Source organism: Gouania willdenowi, chromosome 6 (genome assembly GCF_900634775.1).
Source record: "Gouania willdenowi chromosome 6, fGouWil2.1, whole genome shotgun sequence".
Lineage (NCBI taxonomy): Eukaryota > Metazoa > Chordata > Actinopteri > Blenniiformes > Gobiesocidae > Gouania > Gouania willdenowi.
Genome location: NC_041049.1, coordinates 25056990 through 25074204, shown reverse-complemented (window position 1 = coordinate 25074204; position 17215 = coordinate 25056990). Strand labels below are relative to the sequence as shown.

Sequence of the window (17215 nt, the reverse complement as noted above, 5' to 3'; positions counted from 1 at the left end):
TCATATACATTCATGTATATAAGTCCCTCCTTCGACCAGTGTTTCCCAACGTTCTCTGTTTCATGTACCCCCCGATCCCTCTCTTCATATGAGAACCCCTTCCTCACTGCAATTTAGTAACCTTTGTTTTATTTACATGTTGGTTGGCCTGAAAATGTCAACCTGTAACATTAACGCACACTAAATATCAATGTTGTGAATTACAATTATTGTACTTCAGAGAATATATTTACCTCAATTTTTAGTAATGTGCAGAACATATTAGTATCAGTTTAGTAGGATATTAAGGCCACAGTATTGTTTATTCCATTAATGACGTTTGTCATCGGATTGAAAAGGTGTTGGATGAGCATGTTACAGTGTCTGAAATAGGCTTAAAAATGACTCAGCATGTTGGAAAAAGATTCATTATGTTTCCAAGTACCCCCTGCAATGTGTTCAAGTACCCCTATTGCTATAGACCCCATACAAATAGAAACCATCGCCGAGTGCACCCAGCCAATAAGCTTCGACTTCCTGGAGGGAGGACTGTCAATCAAAGTGAACGCACATGCTGCGTAAACTGTGCATGGAAATGAGAGCGTGCGTCTCAAACAGGTATCACTCTGAGCAGCAGGACGTCATGGAGGAGCGCTCTGAAACTCCATTTACTCATTTTATGATTGCTAACGTATAAAGCTTGTGGATAAATGTCTTCGTGACCACAACTGAATTGATCACAGAGCTGCTTTTCAAAGGGGCGGGACTTACAGCTTTTAAAAGGATTTTGAACAGACCTGGATTTGGCGACATTTCTCATGGACAGGTAATAAACATGTTTTAATCAAAAGTTATGGCACTAACAATAAATGTGTAGTTTTTGTAGTTCTACGACTGTTTTGCAATGCGTGTGCACAAATGTAGAGGCGTGGCTTCTGGTAGATTGACAGAGGCAGGGGGAGGAAGTAGAGCTGTTGAGGGCAGGATATCGAGACGTTCTCTCAGAAACTCTGGATATCAGCTTTAAACAATAATTTTTTCTTAAGTTTTAACAATATCTACTGGCATTAAGCTTGGAATTTTGCCCAAACAGTAATTTTTGGTAAAAAGAGAGTGGACGATCATAAGATAAAGCTTTCCATTTAATAAACCTAAACAGGTTAATCTATCGATTCATTGTGATTTTACTATTAACAACTATTCAATTTCTGAAGCTCTATTATTTACATTTCTCTTAATTGTAGTACAAACCAGGACATTCATCGGAATTTGGGTATTTCAATTACATTAAATAACATTGAAGGTGCTGTGAGGTGTTTCTCAAAAGAGAAGTCAAATAATTCAGCAGATGACTGATGTTAAAATAATGATAGAAAATCATTCATCACAAATTCAGTTTGTAAACTAATCGACACTTTAATAATCAGAATCAAATCTGGCTGATTAACCAGCTTATGGCATAGGAAGAATTAAATCAGGATATTAACTTTCATTCATAACATTCAGGGTGTCATGTATTTTCTATTTAAAGAGACAATCATTCCTCCCAGAATTCAGTGCACTAGGACAGCACAGTCTCTTTTTTCTGTTACAGTTTGTCTAAAAATAAAAGATCTTATGGTTTTAACCTGCTCGCCACAATAATGTGCACAGGCTCAAACAAAGGACATCTGTACACATGATCCAGGCCTCGCACATAATATTATAGATTTATCTCCACTTGTGAGGTCAGCTGATTCAGTGTTTGTATCACATGTTGAGCTTCCTCAGGCACATGGAAACAGTTTTCACTGATGTTCCTGCACATGGAGAGAACCTCCAGCAGCACACAGACAGAACCACTGAAACCTACTGCTGCTGCTCCAGGACCTGGATGTCCACCTTCTTCTTTGCTTTGTGTCCAGGAAGTTTAAGGTTCTGCTCTGTGATTTTAACACTAACGTCTTCATCCGAGTCTGAATCTGACGTGTCCTCCTCACAGTCGCTGTCTGACCCGTCCAACTGGAACACGCCCACATCCTGTCCAGTAGGAAACCATAGAGCCACGTCAGGTCATTAGAGCTAAAACATTGACGTATAATTTGTATTTGTTTTAAATAGAAAAAAGACAAACAAACAAGGTTTACAATAGAAATCAATGCTGACAATTTAAAAACAAGCTTCAACAAATCATTTAAAAATGAGAAACATTAAAACAAGCCATTTCAATTCTGCTGAGGATGGGTAACGATTTTATTTCTTGCAATGTGATTCTATCAGTTTGAGATATTCATACACCTATAAAACTAAAATATAAATGCAGCATCACTGATAGAAAACTAGTCCAGGGTTTTCACCAACATATTTCCACAGCATAGAAGGGTCACGACATTGGCGCAGAAAATTTTGAAATTTATATCTATCAAGGGATCCTCCACTGTTTTTATAAATGTAGTCTAAAACCTTTGAAATGTCCTTATTAGAAGATCTATGCCTAACAAAACACATTATTTTGCACCATATTCATTTTTATTAACTTTTAAAACTGGGACTATTTTACCAGGTGCGTCACCATGTTGAAATTTCATCATTGGCGTGTTTAGCCCCTTTTAGTCCATTGAGTTCTATATGAAGGTGAAGTATTAGTTCTGGATTATTTAGCAGCTTTTTCAGTTAAAATGACAACTTGTGCTGCTTTGGGTTGTTCTAAACATCAGTAAAAGTTAAAAAATCTATGTTAACCTCTTGTTTACTGAGAGATGAAGAGCAAAGATTTTTACATGTCACGGTTTTAATTTATCATCTCTCAGTAAACAAATATAATATCGTCAGATCTCACACCCTTAATATATATATATATATATATATATATATTATACCCGCAGTAATATTGCGACTGTTACGGCCTGTTATGCTACCATTGGGTCATTTTGATAGTGAGTCATGTATTGTTTCCTCCACATCTCAGTGGTCATACTGGAATGGCTGCTGGATCGTTTCCTACCATCTCAATGACTCTCTGTCCTTCTTCCACTCTCTCAATGTCAAAGTGTTCTGCTGGAGTCTCCTCCATCTGCAGCCTCAGCTTCTCATTGGCTTCTGCCATCTGAGGCAGGAAAGTCTGCAGCCGTGCCAGCACTAACCAACGACACACACACACGCACACACACACACTCAGAATCAATTTAAATGTAATGCAAAAACAATAAGGGCTCTATTCTCCCATGTGCGTAAGTCAAAACAGCCGTGCAGCGGTGCTGTTTCTGGCTGTGTGCTATTCTCCCCCTGTACTTAAGTCAGTTGCTGCACGCCTTCTTCCCAGTTACGCACTGTGGGTGGAGCAGTCCTGAAATGTGGGCGTTCCCATTCAAATCTGGCCTTACGCACTTCTAATAGGAATAAGCGCAGCGCCCCAATAAGGTTATGGTCCATATTACTAGTGCAATATAATGTTTCACCTTATCGGGGCGCTGTACTTATTCCAGGGTTAGAAGTGCGTAAGGCCAGATTTGAATGGGAACGCCCACATTTCAGGGCTGCTCCACCCACAGTGCGTAACTGGGATGAAGTGACTGACTTAAGTACAGGAGGAGAATAGCACAAAGCCAGAAACAGCGCCACTGCACAGCTTTTTGGACTTACACACATGGGAGAATAAAGCCCACAGTCAGTAGTAAACATAGGACCACTCACTGTTGCTCCTGGGCACACGTTCAGTCTGCAGAGACGAGGCAGCCTTTGGTTTGAGGAGCAGCTTCTCACTCAGACCTGCAGCATGAGAACATGTTCACAGCATTCCATCATTCACTTTACATTTGTAAACAGAAAATATTGTTAGTAGCAGAGGTGAAAGTAATGGATTACAAGTACTCACGTTACTGTATTTGAGCTGCTTTTATGGGTTTATTTTTCTAAATCAGTAATTACATTTCTACACCCAAACGTTATTGAGTAAATTATTATTTTTTGTGATTTTTTTATTATTATTATTATTTCTGTTTCATGGTCTCTTCATAAACTGTCAATGGTCTTAGTCGAGCCATTTCTTTCTTTCTTTTTTTTTTTTTAAAGGATTTTTTGGGTTCTAGTGGCCTTTATATGACAGTTACTTGACAGGAAAGGGATCAGAGAGAGCAGGTAATGACACGCAGCAAAGGGTCCCAGGCCGGGAATCGAACCTGGACCAGCTGCAGGTGAGGAACTACAGCCTCCGTACATGGGGCGGGCGCTTTAGTCGAGCCATTTCTGAACAAAGTCCAGCCACTTTCTGCGGTTCAGGTTGGAGTTTCTACCTATTATGTTGTTCCCCACATGGCACCGTTTTAGAGTTCATACTGTTAGCTATACTTAGTGCCTGAGAATTGATTTTGAATTGAATTCATCCATCCATCCATCCATCTTCTGACCTGCTTGCTCCTTTTTTCAGGGTCACGGAGTTGAATTCATTGGTGTCATTTTATTTAAAAATGAATCGTACATTTTGACAAACCTTTTTATTTTACACAGAGGCCGTAAATAAATAAATTAAGACCCATTTGTCTTAGACTTTCTCTCTTTTTTATTTTTATTTTTTAAAGTTTATGCATGAGATGTTTACTGTATGCAAGGGAACCATGTCAAGATTTATTACCAAACATAAACGTACTATTAAACTGAGCTACTTTTTACTTGTACTTGAGTATTTTATGTATGACTTACTTGTACTTGAGTACAATTTCAATCAAGTAACAGTATTTCTACTAAAGTAGATATATCAATACTCTTTATTTGCACCTCATGCTAGTAGTATTATTGCAATTATTCTCCTATTGTGTTTCTCTTACAAGGAAACCAAAAATAATACATTTTAAAATGAGGACTGGCACTAAGTGTTACAGGAAACTACAGTATTTAAAATGTTTTCAGTAAAAATTAGATAAGAAATGGTAAATAATTCCGCTTGTATGAATGTACTTTCTTCATTAGTTGTCAGTTTGTGTGTTGTAGATTAAAAAGAGGATTCAAACCTGTTCCGCTGCCACATGTCATCAGATCCTGAGATGTGTTTTGGTTTTTGAGCATGTTTAAATCTTTTTCACACACAGCTGTGTTTTCCCTCCACCGTCCATGTGTTATTGGGGAGAAGTACTTCCGGGTCAAAGAGCTTGCAGATTTAAACAGCGCCCTCTGTTGGAAAGAAAAGGCCAAACAACAAAACATCTTCACAGAGCTGCAGAAAAACTGAATTAAAAAAACAAAACAATAACACATGTTCTCAGTCATTACAGTGTTCATAAAATGTGATTTTTATGTGTCATGGCCTCTGGCAGCAGAAAAACACTCGATAAAGGTGTGTATTCCGCATGCGCAGTACCGTCCAAATATATGTGGCACTTAATTGTTCATGATCTTTGTGAGACGTCTCACTTCGTTTAGATAAACATTTACCTTCAAGTTCAACAGAGAACGGAGCATTAAAGCGTAATATATTTTGATTTGACGAATAGTCAAATATTTAAATCACCTGCTACGTCTTTAAGTGTATTGTACATTTAAGGTGTGATTTTATTTTATGAGATTTTTTAAACAGATAGTTGACAGTCTACCATTATTTTTTTTCAGAACATAGATTCTCAAATAAAATTATTATTTTTTCATATTAAGCTTTCCGATGCCATTTTAACATGGAGGACCAAACCTGCCAAAATAAAATGAATGAATAAATAAACGTGAAAAATAAAACAGGACAATTTACAATTAAATACAAATAAATAAATATAAGTAAAGAAAAATACAAAAGTTAAAATATGAATACATCATTAAATAAACAAATAAAAGCAAAAACAAAAAAATCGTCCCAAAATTAAATATAGATGTGAAACTAAAAATAAAATACGAATATAATATAATTTCTTTTTATATTATTATTTTATTAGTTTTTAGTTTATTTTACCTTTATTTATTTAATTTACATCTGTAAAAAAAAATCTATTTTTTATTTTATTCATTTGTTTTTATTTTGGAAGATTTGGTCCGCCATTTATTATTTAATAGAACTAACAAGGTTTGTTGATACTGTAAATAATCTGTATTATTATATTTCTTTAAATATCCGTCAGGGTTGGCAGTTTGAATCCATCCTCCTTCCCAGCCAAGCCTCTTAACTCATAGACGATCTGTGGCTGAGTCCTCCGCGGTGACGCGGCTCATCAGTGTCTGTGTCCGACGTCTGTGAAGAACGAACAACTGCATCACTCACGGATAACGAGTCTGCGCTGCTCTCAGGTAACTCTAACTAAAGTTAGGATCCACACAGCAGTTTTGCACCGTGGAATGACGCCATGTTTTTGGATTAGGAATATTTTTATTTATTTATTGTATGTCAGTGAACTCCTCATGTAGCCAGTGTTTAGACTGGTGCTTTGCTAGCTACCTGCTCTGTCCGTGTCTAAACACAGACATCTGTCTGTCACTGGTTACAGACACTACTCTACTGACTGCTGTTACCTAATAGAACCGGTTTGAATGTTCAGCTGTTTACTCAGATCCTGCTTTTTAAGACCGTGTGATCTTATGGTTACAACCAGGTTCGATAAGATAAGATAAGTTTGAATTCTGGCTTCTTTCAGCCCATTAAGATCCTGTCTCATGTTGGGTCAAAGTCAGGGTGACAATATTCTGGTTTCCTCTAAAAAGAGACTTGGCCTGAGCTCGATACGTTTGTTTTTATCTTTTGTAAGATTTGACAATTCGTTTTGTTTTTTTTTGCCACTTTCTCTTTACAACTAAAGACCAATAAGAATGATCTGAAATCAGAAGTGACTCAAGTTAGATAGCATCATCTAGAGCTGGGAAAGAGAGGTGTCCCGATCCGATATTAATATCGGTCCGATATCAGCCAGAAAAGAATATTGGGTTTTATTCGCCTGCATCTAAAATCACCGATATAAGCACTCCGGTAAAATGTTCCGTTCCAGCTCTTCTATCCATAGGTGACTGTGGTTCACACTCCAAAAAAGTAACGTACTGTTGCTGACTATTGTTCTCTGTTTGACTAGCATCAGTTTATCAAGCCTTTTCTAACATTCCACACTACAAAATAAGTAATAAAAGTATGAATGATTTATGCTGACATTGTATCGGATCAATATCGGTATCGGCCGATTCGCAAGGCGGCAATATCGGCATCATATTGGAAGTTAAAAACCTGTATCGGGACATCCCTATTGGGCAATACATTGAGATTCAACATATATAGAGTTTTCTATTTTGGCGATATAGAAAATTACCATATCGCCTATATATACATATATAGGCGAAAAGCCTGAAAAGCACAGTTGGATGCATTGCTGAGTGTGTCCTAACCCAGACCCTTCCCTTAACAAGCCACACTACAGAACTCACTCACACATGCTGTCCTTTATAGAGGAGAAAATGTTAGAAGTGGCACATATTGTCCAGCTGTTTGTTGATAAATATGCCTGTGTGATGTTTTGCTTTAGCAAATTAAAGCCAGAATTGTCTGTCTGGTAAAACTTTATTTGAATTTAAAATATTGAGATTTATATTGTATATTGCCATTTTAAGAAAAAATGTCGAGATATAAGTTTTGGTCCATATTGCCCAGCCCTAGCATCATCACATTATTATTACACCACTACCACTACACTTCTCAGAGAAGCCTCCATACTGTGTAGCACCTAAATGGAGTTTCTTTATTTACACTCATTCTGTCAGTTCATTGGTTGTTCATCTTTCCAAACAACGAGTCATGTGATCATCAACCTGGAGGCCATGCTTTGGTCCTGTAACCTCCTCTATGTTCTTTCTCTGTGTTTTCTCAGACTGACGAGTCCCTGAAGCTGGTTCTGATCATGAACGCTGGATATGAGCCAGAGTAAAGCTGTCTGTGCTCAGACTGGATGGTAGGAGTTGGAGATGAGCCCCTACAGCTACAGACAACACCATGAGCATTCAGAATCTTGGGGGATCTATAGGCGAGTCCCTGGGCTCTAGCCTGACGGTGCATATGAGTGGAGCAGGTGCAGGTTGGAGCGCTCTGTCCCTCAAATCTGCCTCTACAGGCTGGATTTCCTCCATGTTCCACACCATGGTTCCCACTGGATACACCAAGTTGCAGGATGAGCGGCTCGCCATGGTGGACCTGGGATCCAAACCTGAGGCTGGTTCCCTGCAGAACGGCTACAGACCAGAGGCTGCTCACATAGAAGGAAGACGGGTCCTGGACCGGGCCTCCCGTTCCTCTCTGAGTCTATCTGACTGTGGAGATGGAGAGTATTCTGAGACGGAGCCCATGCTGGCTGAGAGGAGGCCGTCTGGGGAGGAGGCTGATGGAGAGGAGGAAGAGGAGGAGGAAGGCCTGGGGTCTCAGCACCTCAATATGCCTAAGGAGTCGCCCTTGGCCATGGCCTTCCAGATTCTGGTGCCTTTCCTTCTGGCTGGATTTGGGACAGTGTCTGCAGGGATGGTGCTGGACATTGTGCAGGTACACAGTGGAGGTTCTTTTAGTCACACAGACTGTTGGTCAGCTTCGGAAAGCTAAAAACTACTCCATCAAGTTTTAACTGAAAACAATAGCATTCAGAGAGCAAACCTCATCTAGGGCTGAACATTTTTGAAAAATAATCTAATTGCGATTTTTTTTTCCCCTTCAATATTGCCATTGCAATTTAATATGCGATTATTTTTTCGAGGGCCTCTTGTCATTTTTTTTTCAATGAATCAATATGTTTCGTAATAAACAATTTCAGATTTATTTAAACTTTAGATAAACATAAAATATAAATTTTAAAGCACAGATTACAAAAATAAAGCAAACAAATCTGTGACTTTACCTCTTCAACATATCTAATTTAATGTTTCATGAAACATGTAAACATGTGGACTGCACTTCTTAAACACTCTCTGAACTTAACAGGACAGTACAAGAAAAATAAAAATACAACCTTTGCAATTAGAAAATGGCGTTTTCTGATATTGCTATTAATGCAATTAATCGTACAGCCCTAACCTCCACGAAGCTCTAAATCTCTTCTTTTCCACATAAGGTCAGTTATCTGGATCATTGATCCTGGTCGTGATCAATATCACACTTTAAAGGCTTGGAAGACATTTCTATCTCCATTAATCAATCGGTTCATTTTATTTATAAAGTGCTTTTCATACAAATGAATGCAGCTCAAAGTGCTTGACAAGGTTAAAAATAATAATAACCAGGCAGTCTAAATGTATAGGCACTCATTAAAAAAAGAAAAAAAAATCACGATAAATGCCAGGGTTTCTGCAGATCCTTAAAAATAAAAAGTCTGAAAAGTCATTACATTTATCAATCTAAAAATAAGGCCTTCATTGTCATTAAAATGTCCTAAGTCAATGTTTCAAAAGTCTTCAATTTTACACATAATAAGCATGATTGTAATTTGTGTCACATTTCAAAATAAATGGTAACATTAATTTATGGCAGTGGCTATCTGTACGGTTACCGTATCAATATACCGACATTCTATTCGTACGCAGCGCCCCTATTTGGCCAGTTTAGGTGACGTGATAAAGACTAAACCTTACCAGAAATCTATCCCGAACCCTAAAAATTGTTGCGATATTGGGTGATAACCTAAACCTAACCATAAACCTAACCCGAAGATGCTACGCACGTGTACTTTGTTAACCGTACCAATAGCACCGGGGGTTGTCCGTACAGCAATTGTATGAATAGACACTTTCCTAATTAAAAAAAAGTATAATTTACCGTAACATCACACATTTACGACAGCAGAACCAAGTACAAAACAGTTTTGTGGTTGTAGTGGGACTCAGTGCTGCAGATATTATTGTGGGAATGCAAAGCATTCCCACTTTTAAGATCCGTTTTCTTTCTTATTCTTATTTTTCTTATTCTTCCGCAAAAATTTGCGTTCTACTACTTTGCCAATTCTTAACCGATCCACTCTATTCAAATATCAAAATGCTCCACTATATAGTGAAAATGCTGCTAAGTTAATTGTGAAATGCTAGCACTTGTACTTTTAATGTAATATTAGATTTTATGCTTTTACTGTAAACTGCCATAACTCTGTTAATATTTAACTCAGAAACGCCATTTTAGCACTAAAATGTAGCCCATTCTCTAAAATACAATTCTCAGTAATTTGTAGTGGCTGTACTCTGACAATATAGAGCTGTAGCTCTGTGTGATCAGAGCCTTCTTCTAAGTTCAAGCAATCATCATGAGGACCCTGGTTTGAGTCCTGCTCTGGCCAGTCTCTGTAACTCAGAATAATTCTTCAATTACTGAATGAAATGCTGTTAGTTATCTGTGGATTCGCATTCCCGGTTGCATTGTTGCAGAAATGCAAAGTTTCTAGTTATTATTATTTTATTTTAGTCTGTTTTTTGTGTGTGTATTTCATTGTCATTGTGTGTGTTTACTTTGGGGGCCACCTGTGGCACGTCTCTACTAGACACTAGAATAAATTGACCCTAACCCTAACTGATGTGGCATTCTTTCCCCCAATTGTGTTTACCGTGAAGTTGGTCTTTAATTTAATTGCAAATGGCAAAAAGTCTTAAAAAGTCTTGAATTTAATTTGAGTGAAGCTGTGGGAACCCTGAATGCACAATATTGATCCGATCCAGATGAAACCGTTTAGGGTTATTGAGGAACCAACCAGACATGATAAGTCAAATTTCATAAAGATGGGTCAGTTATAACCTGAGATGTAAAATAAGATTTTTGATTTACACTTCGGACAGTTTGAATTCCATTCTTCTTCTGTGCCCTTTATATGTTTAATTAATTCACTGTTTTAACATGTATGGACAGATTAGGGCCAAATACGGACCAGCTCCATTACAAGTAAGCCGCAGGTTTTAGGCGGGAAAACAAACAATTTCAACATTAATGTACCAAAGTTTGCAGTTCCAATTAGGAGTGTAAATGACCGGTTTCATTCCGATACGATATCAATTATCAGAACAACAATTAGATTTTTTGCCGATGTCACAACGCCTGCCACGATATATCGATTTAAAAGCCTGCGATTGCTATCAGACAATAATCATGGGGGAGTATTCACATTAAATATCTATACATTTTGAGAATTTTATTGCTTGACTGTTTAAAGCTGATATCCGGAGTGTCTGATAAATCTGTTTGTTTAATTTTTTTGAAATTTGAAAAACTACCAAACTAGTCTTTTACTATGGTCTACTGTAGGTGGTCATTCATATACTGTACATTAATGTATATAAGACCCGCCTTCGTCCTATAGACCCCTATAAAACCAATATAAACCAGCCAATAGGCTCCAACTTCCTGGAGCGGACTCTGTTAATCAAAGGGAATGCGCGTGCGTAAACTGTGCACGGAAACGAGGACGCGCGTCACAACAGCAAACAGGTGTCACTGAGCAGCACAGCATCATGGAGGAAGCTCTTACCTCAGAAATGTCCATCACCACAATGACCCATAGATCTATATCAGTGCAACCCGACGCGACCGTGTGTTCTGCTATGAGTATGCGCGTGCACAAACGTAGAGGTGTGGCTTCTGGTAGATTGCAGAGGGGGGGGAGGAAGTGGAGCTGTTGAGGGCGGGACATCGAGACGTTCTCTCAGAAACTCCTGATATCAGCTTTAAGGCATTTGCATGAAAAACATTCTCTGAAAAACATTTTTTCTCACCAACTAATGTTTGGTGTTTTAACAAAAAAGTAATATCAGAAGGCAAAATGGCAATGGATATCGATGTTTATACTTTAGATTGATTTGACTAAATCATTGATCAAACAATCGATTAATCGATATAAATATATAAATATATATATATATATATATATATATATAATATATATATATAAATTAGACACAAAGTGTGAAAGGCATCAACACTATTTAAACAATAAGTGACAGATACTGAAATGTCCTTAGATTTATTTATTTTTTGACCAATTTTAATTTAATTTGGGAAGATTTTCTGAAATAATTGAGAAAGTGTGTGTGTGTGTGTGTGTGTGTGTGTGTAGCACTGGCAGGCCTTCCAGTACATCACAGAGATCTTCATCCTGGTTCCTGCACTGCTGGGCCTGAAGGGCAATCTGGAGATGACCCTGGCTTCCAGGCTGTCTACAGCGGTGAGCCACCAACACATCACACACACATTTATTTCCTCTCTACACACCTCAGCAACTGAGAACAGAAAATAAACAAGCATCCGTCTGACCCTGCAACGTTCAGACAAAACCTCAGCACGCTAACATGTAGGGATGATAATCATTTATTCCTGTTATCATCCCACTTCATGGAGCAGGTGGAAAAGCAAAGTACATAATAAACCAGGAGACAGTCTTTGTGTGTTGTTCTGCACACTCTCTTTAGCAAAACCTCCGTCAAATGACACGGAGTCAGGCTTCAAAATAAAAGTCAACAGACTCAACGGCCTCAGTGTGGCGTTTTTTTTGAAGGAACTGGAAGTAGTGGTACACAAGAAGTAAGTTGAAAAGCCATCCTTTCCTTTTATTTTTTTAAAGTTGAGGTACTGTATATCAACGTTTTGTTTGATTAATAAATACATGGTTAAATGAAGCGTTGATATATCTTAACATTTAAAAATAAATAGAAATAACAGCTTTCAACTTCCTCTCATGTCTGAAGCAGGGGTTCAGTACCAGTGTAGCTTGATGCAGGACATACAGTCATTCTGCATTTTGGATATTAATAAATGTGTATGGAATTGACATTGTGGAACTTTTTGATGAACGTTTAATCAAGCCAATGGCTTAGTGGTGTGGTGTATATTAGAAAGTGGATAAGTCGGAGCATCTCCACAAATTACAGGCCTTAGTTGCAAGTGTGCAGGATTTCTTAATGTGTTACAATTAAACATTTGGATTAGAGCCAAGCTGACAGCCTCATTATTCCTAAGCATCTTTAATCACTCTGCACACACCAGTAGATCACACCTCATACTGTAGCTCAATATGCAGAATAGTAACATCCCATTATACTTTCAGCACAAAAAATAAATAAAAGAGCCAAGCTGATCTTAAACCTGCTGGAGACAATATTTCTTATAAAGACAGTGTAGGCCTCATAGATACAAATAGATTATAATAATACATTTGACTTAAAAAGCAACACCACTCATTCTCACCCTTAAGGACATTTTAACACAGTGATAAAAACAATAAACTAGGCAATACCTGCATTCGCAAGTCGAATACGTATTTGGCAATTTGAAAAAATTGGCAAAAATGATAACCTGTATCTGGAATTGTTGACAAGTTTGTTCTTTTTACTAATTAAATTGAAAGTAATAATGCAGCAAAAACAGAAGACTGACCTTGACCTTTAGGTCGTACAGCTTCGGTCCAACAAAATAAAATACTGAACTTGAGATGAGCTTTTCATAAATGTAAGCGTCAAACTTGTGCGATAAATATTCACAGAGATATAGAAAATTGGTTTTTTGACACGACCTGGACCTTGACATTTTGGCTGCAAAAAAGGTTGACTGCACATCTTTGACATTGCCTCTATGAGATGACATACAAGTCATTAGTACTGCATTAATAACCGAGGAGTAGTTCTAGGACAAAGGAGTTGCGGAAGAAAAATAATACAAACTCCAACGAGAACAATGTATTTGGCAATTTTCAATTGCCAAATACATTTAAGTATAATCAAGAAATGGAAGCACAAGATGAAAATGGTGAAATTTACAGAGTATGACTCTTTGAACGGATGGGTTTTTTTAGTTTTGATTTGAGGAACTTAGAGTCAATGTTTCCGATTCCTGGGGGAATGAAAATGTAAAAGGTTGAAATTGACGCTCCTTAACATTGTCATAAAGGTTTCACGCATTGCATTGTGGGATGTAGAGTCCTGTGAGACGAATACATAGAAGTGTTTTTACTTCATTCTTATCAAGATTCCTTGCTCTGCACGGTTTTTCCGTGTTTGTGATTGGTCTGACGCTGCAATCTCCCCTAAACATTCATTTTAAGTTTGTTTTTTTTAATAATGGGTGATGAAGCACTATAAACCAAAGAGAATGAGTTCATATATTTCTACTTATTGCCTTGAAAAGATTGTGTGATACATTTTGTACTGCTTTTTGGAGTCTGAATTTCCGCCCAGTTCTGCGGACGTGGCGTCAAATGATGCTGATGTGCGTTCATGTTGGCTTGAAGCGGCGTCCCTATACCCTGGAAACAAAGAAGAATGAGGAGAAGACGCTTGGAAACTGAAAGAAGACACGCTCGGTGGACTAAATTACTGTTTGGTTCCACAGATGTAAGCAGAGGCATGTTCACAGGTTTTGCAGTAAACAGTCACATGAACGGCGAGTAAATAAATAAACATGGCACAGTTGGAGTGTGCATCGGGCCGCATTTTCTCGTCCGAGTCTGACCCAACATTGAAAAACTAATTTTTTTCCTTAAAGAAATTACATATTTATGTGTGTTTTAGTGGTAAGTACCGATTTTTATTTACAAACAACTGTTAATGTCAACATCAGATCAGCTTGGCTGATGACTGCAGTTACACTAACCACCGTGGTGTCACTATGGAGTCTGATTTCTAGATCCTGCCCTATGCTCCTTTAGGTGAACATGTTGATTACCTGCTTCGTAGTACAGCTGCTCTGCTGACCTGCCACTAGGGGGAAATTCAAAAAACGACTTGATTATGGCCGTTACTCCTGGAGCAGTAAGACACGCCCAGTCATGGCAGCACACAATGCTGGCAGTGACAGATCGCTGTCGGCTCAACTACTACATGCAATACACAGCAACAAGAAGTACACGCACGTTCATTCACACACAGAGACAGACGGGGATACACACATTGTGTCTGTACATACACATAGCTTAATGAACCCTCTGATTAGAGCAGAATCTGCTCTTTATAGAATTCTGCAGCAGAGCGCCTGCTTCACACGCAGCATTGAGTTCCTAATTGGAGCTGTCAATCAATGCTCACTGAATGCTGAGATAGGAGGAAAACTACTCCCTCCTCCTAGCTTTTATAGAAGGGGCGGGGCCAACAGTGATAGTTGGGGACGCACGATGGTCCAAATAATCTGTCTCAGCCAATCGTAAAATTCAATTGGAATAGCAGGTGTTCAACCCTTAGAGGCCAGTAACTGGCCTCTAAGGGTTGAATTAAATACGCAAAATTAAAATACTTTACTAAAATGTTAAAAGTTGGACGAGGATAAATCAGCAGCACTACTTAATACCCAAACACATAAGTATTCAGCAGAAAAAAGTGGATTTGGGGTTTAGTTACTCTTTAAGTGAAGCCTGCGAACGGAGAAATATCCCAGATATACTTGTCCAGTTTTGTAGTACAGGCCCATTAGGCCTATGCTTCCCATACTGCATCATAATTTAAGGTGGCACTAAGCCTTCAATGGTATGAACCTGTAATGACCTGACCTCCAATGAACCACAGACGGCTTAAAAAACAATAATTCCAAAAATTGCAATTAATGTGCGTTAAAATTATCAGCCTTAATAAGATAACGTGTTACCTTTGACAGCTGTTGCAAAAGCATTTACATTTAAGTAGCATCAGCAAGGATGGGGAGGACTAAGCCCCTTTGAACAGGAAGAAACCTCCAGCATAAGTGGAGAGAGAAGAGAATTCACTGACGCCTGAAGGCCCGCTCCACTCATTGTCTAGAAAACAAGGTGAAATGAAGCAGAAGCTGCACAGAATCAGTGGAGGGTAGGAGTGGACAATGTGACTACACATGGGTCTCATGTTTTCTGGGGCCTGGACTAGCTTTTCTTGCCTGGATGCTAAATGAAACATCCGCTGCTAACATCTTTGTGTCAGATACTTTTGGTGTCTGTGCCTCCTAGCAGGAAATGTGAGCTTACAAACATGAATTACAACTTCTTAAATTCCACAGTGTGAAACACAGAACCAGAGGTTCCAACATGACCATTACTGCTGCTCATGCAGAACCATCAACACATCTTCTCCTTATAAAAACAAATGTGATGTGAAGGCACTTATTATATTAAATACATTCCTTCACATTGATCCGTGAGACAAAACAGATATTTAACACGAGCTGTCATACTTTCTGCTGGAGCGGTTCTTTGGTAAACTCTGTGGGGCAGGGATTCACATTCACAGCACTGTCAACATGGACGTGAGAGCTCAGCATTGACTCACTCCCCCAGTGGGATTCTACAATAACAATCTAGGTTTTTTGTTTTTTGCCAAAATACAGTGTTCATCCCCTCAAAGGTCAAAGCTGCTGGAGACAGTAATCTTTTATCGGATAAAGACATAGGGGCGGATTCACTAAAGGTTTAGGGGCATTAAAACGTGTGCAAACTTCACTCCGCGTGCTAATAAGGCCCCATCAGGAATCAGGACTGCACGTCTTCAGCTCATCACATTGCGCCCTCAATCCATTTAGTGCGTTTACCTCTGATTAATATGTAAAGTAGGTGGATCTTATTATTTTATGGGGCACAAATAAATGGGAGGAGGAAATACAAATAAGTTAATGCAGTGGACTAAATGCAATTAATCAAAACTGGAACTGTTTGCGATGACTGTGAGCTCAGACCGACTGGATGTTGTTTTCCATGGACTAATAAAAGCAAATTTACAGTTTTAACGGAGCAGACACAATAAATTAGGGAGGAAAATTACATTAGATTTTAAAGTTTATTAAAAGCATTTTTATGTGTTTGTTTTCTACATTATTGAATGTGTTTGCGCATCAGACAGAGAAGTCCACTTGCCTCCAATTTAACATCCTCAAATGTCATTTTGCGCTTCTGTGCACTAACCTCTCCACGTCGAACGAGCAAAATGTTAATTTAAATAGGGCGGTCAACTTTGTCTATACTCGCACCTATTTGTGCCGCAATGTTAGTGAATTCCCCACAGCAGGTGAGGAAACAGCGCCACCAAAGGATTTAGGGACGCTCCTGGTGGAAGTGTAGGCCTCATAGATCAATAAATCAAAGATCATTTGCTCGAAAAAAGTTGTAAAAGTTTGAAATTGCTGCTCGAAAGTTTGTTTTTATTTCCACTGTAAAAATGCTCTATTATTGTCATTATCAGAAAAGTTTAATGCATTGCATTGTGGGATGTGGAGTCCTGTAGATGGATACAAAGAAGTGTTTTTATTACATTCTTACTGTGATTTCTTGTTTGTTCTCCAGACAAGGACAGTGATTTTCTTGATGCCATTTTTGTCCTACTTTGTTCCCTGTATTCCCTGTGA

The 17215-nt window shown here is 38.4% G+C and overlaps 2 protein-coding genes across 2 annotated transcripts in view; one reads left to right on the top strand and one right to left on the bottom strand.

Moving 5' to 3' along the window:
• Window positions 1-1419: 1419 nt before the first annotated feature.
• On the bottom strand, window positions 1420-5412 carry nopchap1 (NOP protein chaperone 1). Its single transcript, XM_028451229.1, has 5 exons — window positions 5386-5412; window positions 4965-5124; window positions 3652-3726; window positions 2963-3096; window positions 1420-1998 (listed from the first exon to the last, which is right to left on the bottom strand). Exons 1-5 carry the CDS (start codon window positions 5410-5412, stop codon window positions 1828-1830), a joined length of 567 nt encoding a protein of 188 aa, XP_028307030.1. The 3' UTR covers window positions 1420-1827.
• Window positions 5413-6121: 709 nt separating this feature from the next.
• slc41a2b (solute carrier family 41 member 2b) overlaps window positions 6122-17215 on the top strand; it is a 45503-nt gene continuing 34409 nt past the window's right edge. The window contains exons 1-3 of the mRNA XM_028450580.1: window positions 6122-6222; window positions 7782-8443; window positions 11982-12089. Coding sequence (XP_028306381.1) covers window positions 7904-8443; window positions 11982-12089 — 648 coding nt within the window. The 5' untranslated portion in view covers window positions 6122-6222; window positions 7782-7903. The remainder of the gene's footprint in view (window positions 6223-7781; window positions 8444-11981; window positions 12090-17215) is intronic.

Excerpts from the sequence above, each read along its gene's own strand:
- nopchap1 (XM_028451229.1), bottom strand. The coding sequence starts at position 5,412 with ATGCTCCGTTCTCTGTTGAACTTGAAG. Across the intron at positions 3,727-4,964 it reads GACATGTGGCAGCGGAACAG|GTCTGAGTGAGAAGCTGCTC; the intron begins GTTTGAATCCTC and ends CTCATGCTGCAG. Across the intron at positions 3,097-3,651 it reads ACGTGTGCCCAGGAGCAACA|TGCTGGCACGGCTGCAGACT; the intron begins GTGAGTGGTCCT and ends GTCGTTGGTTAG.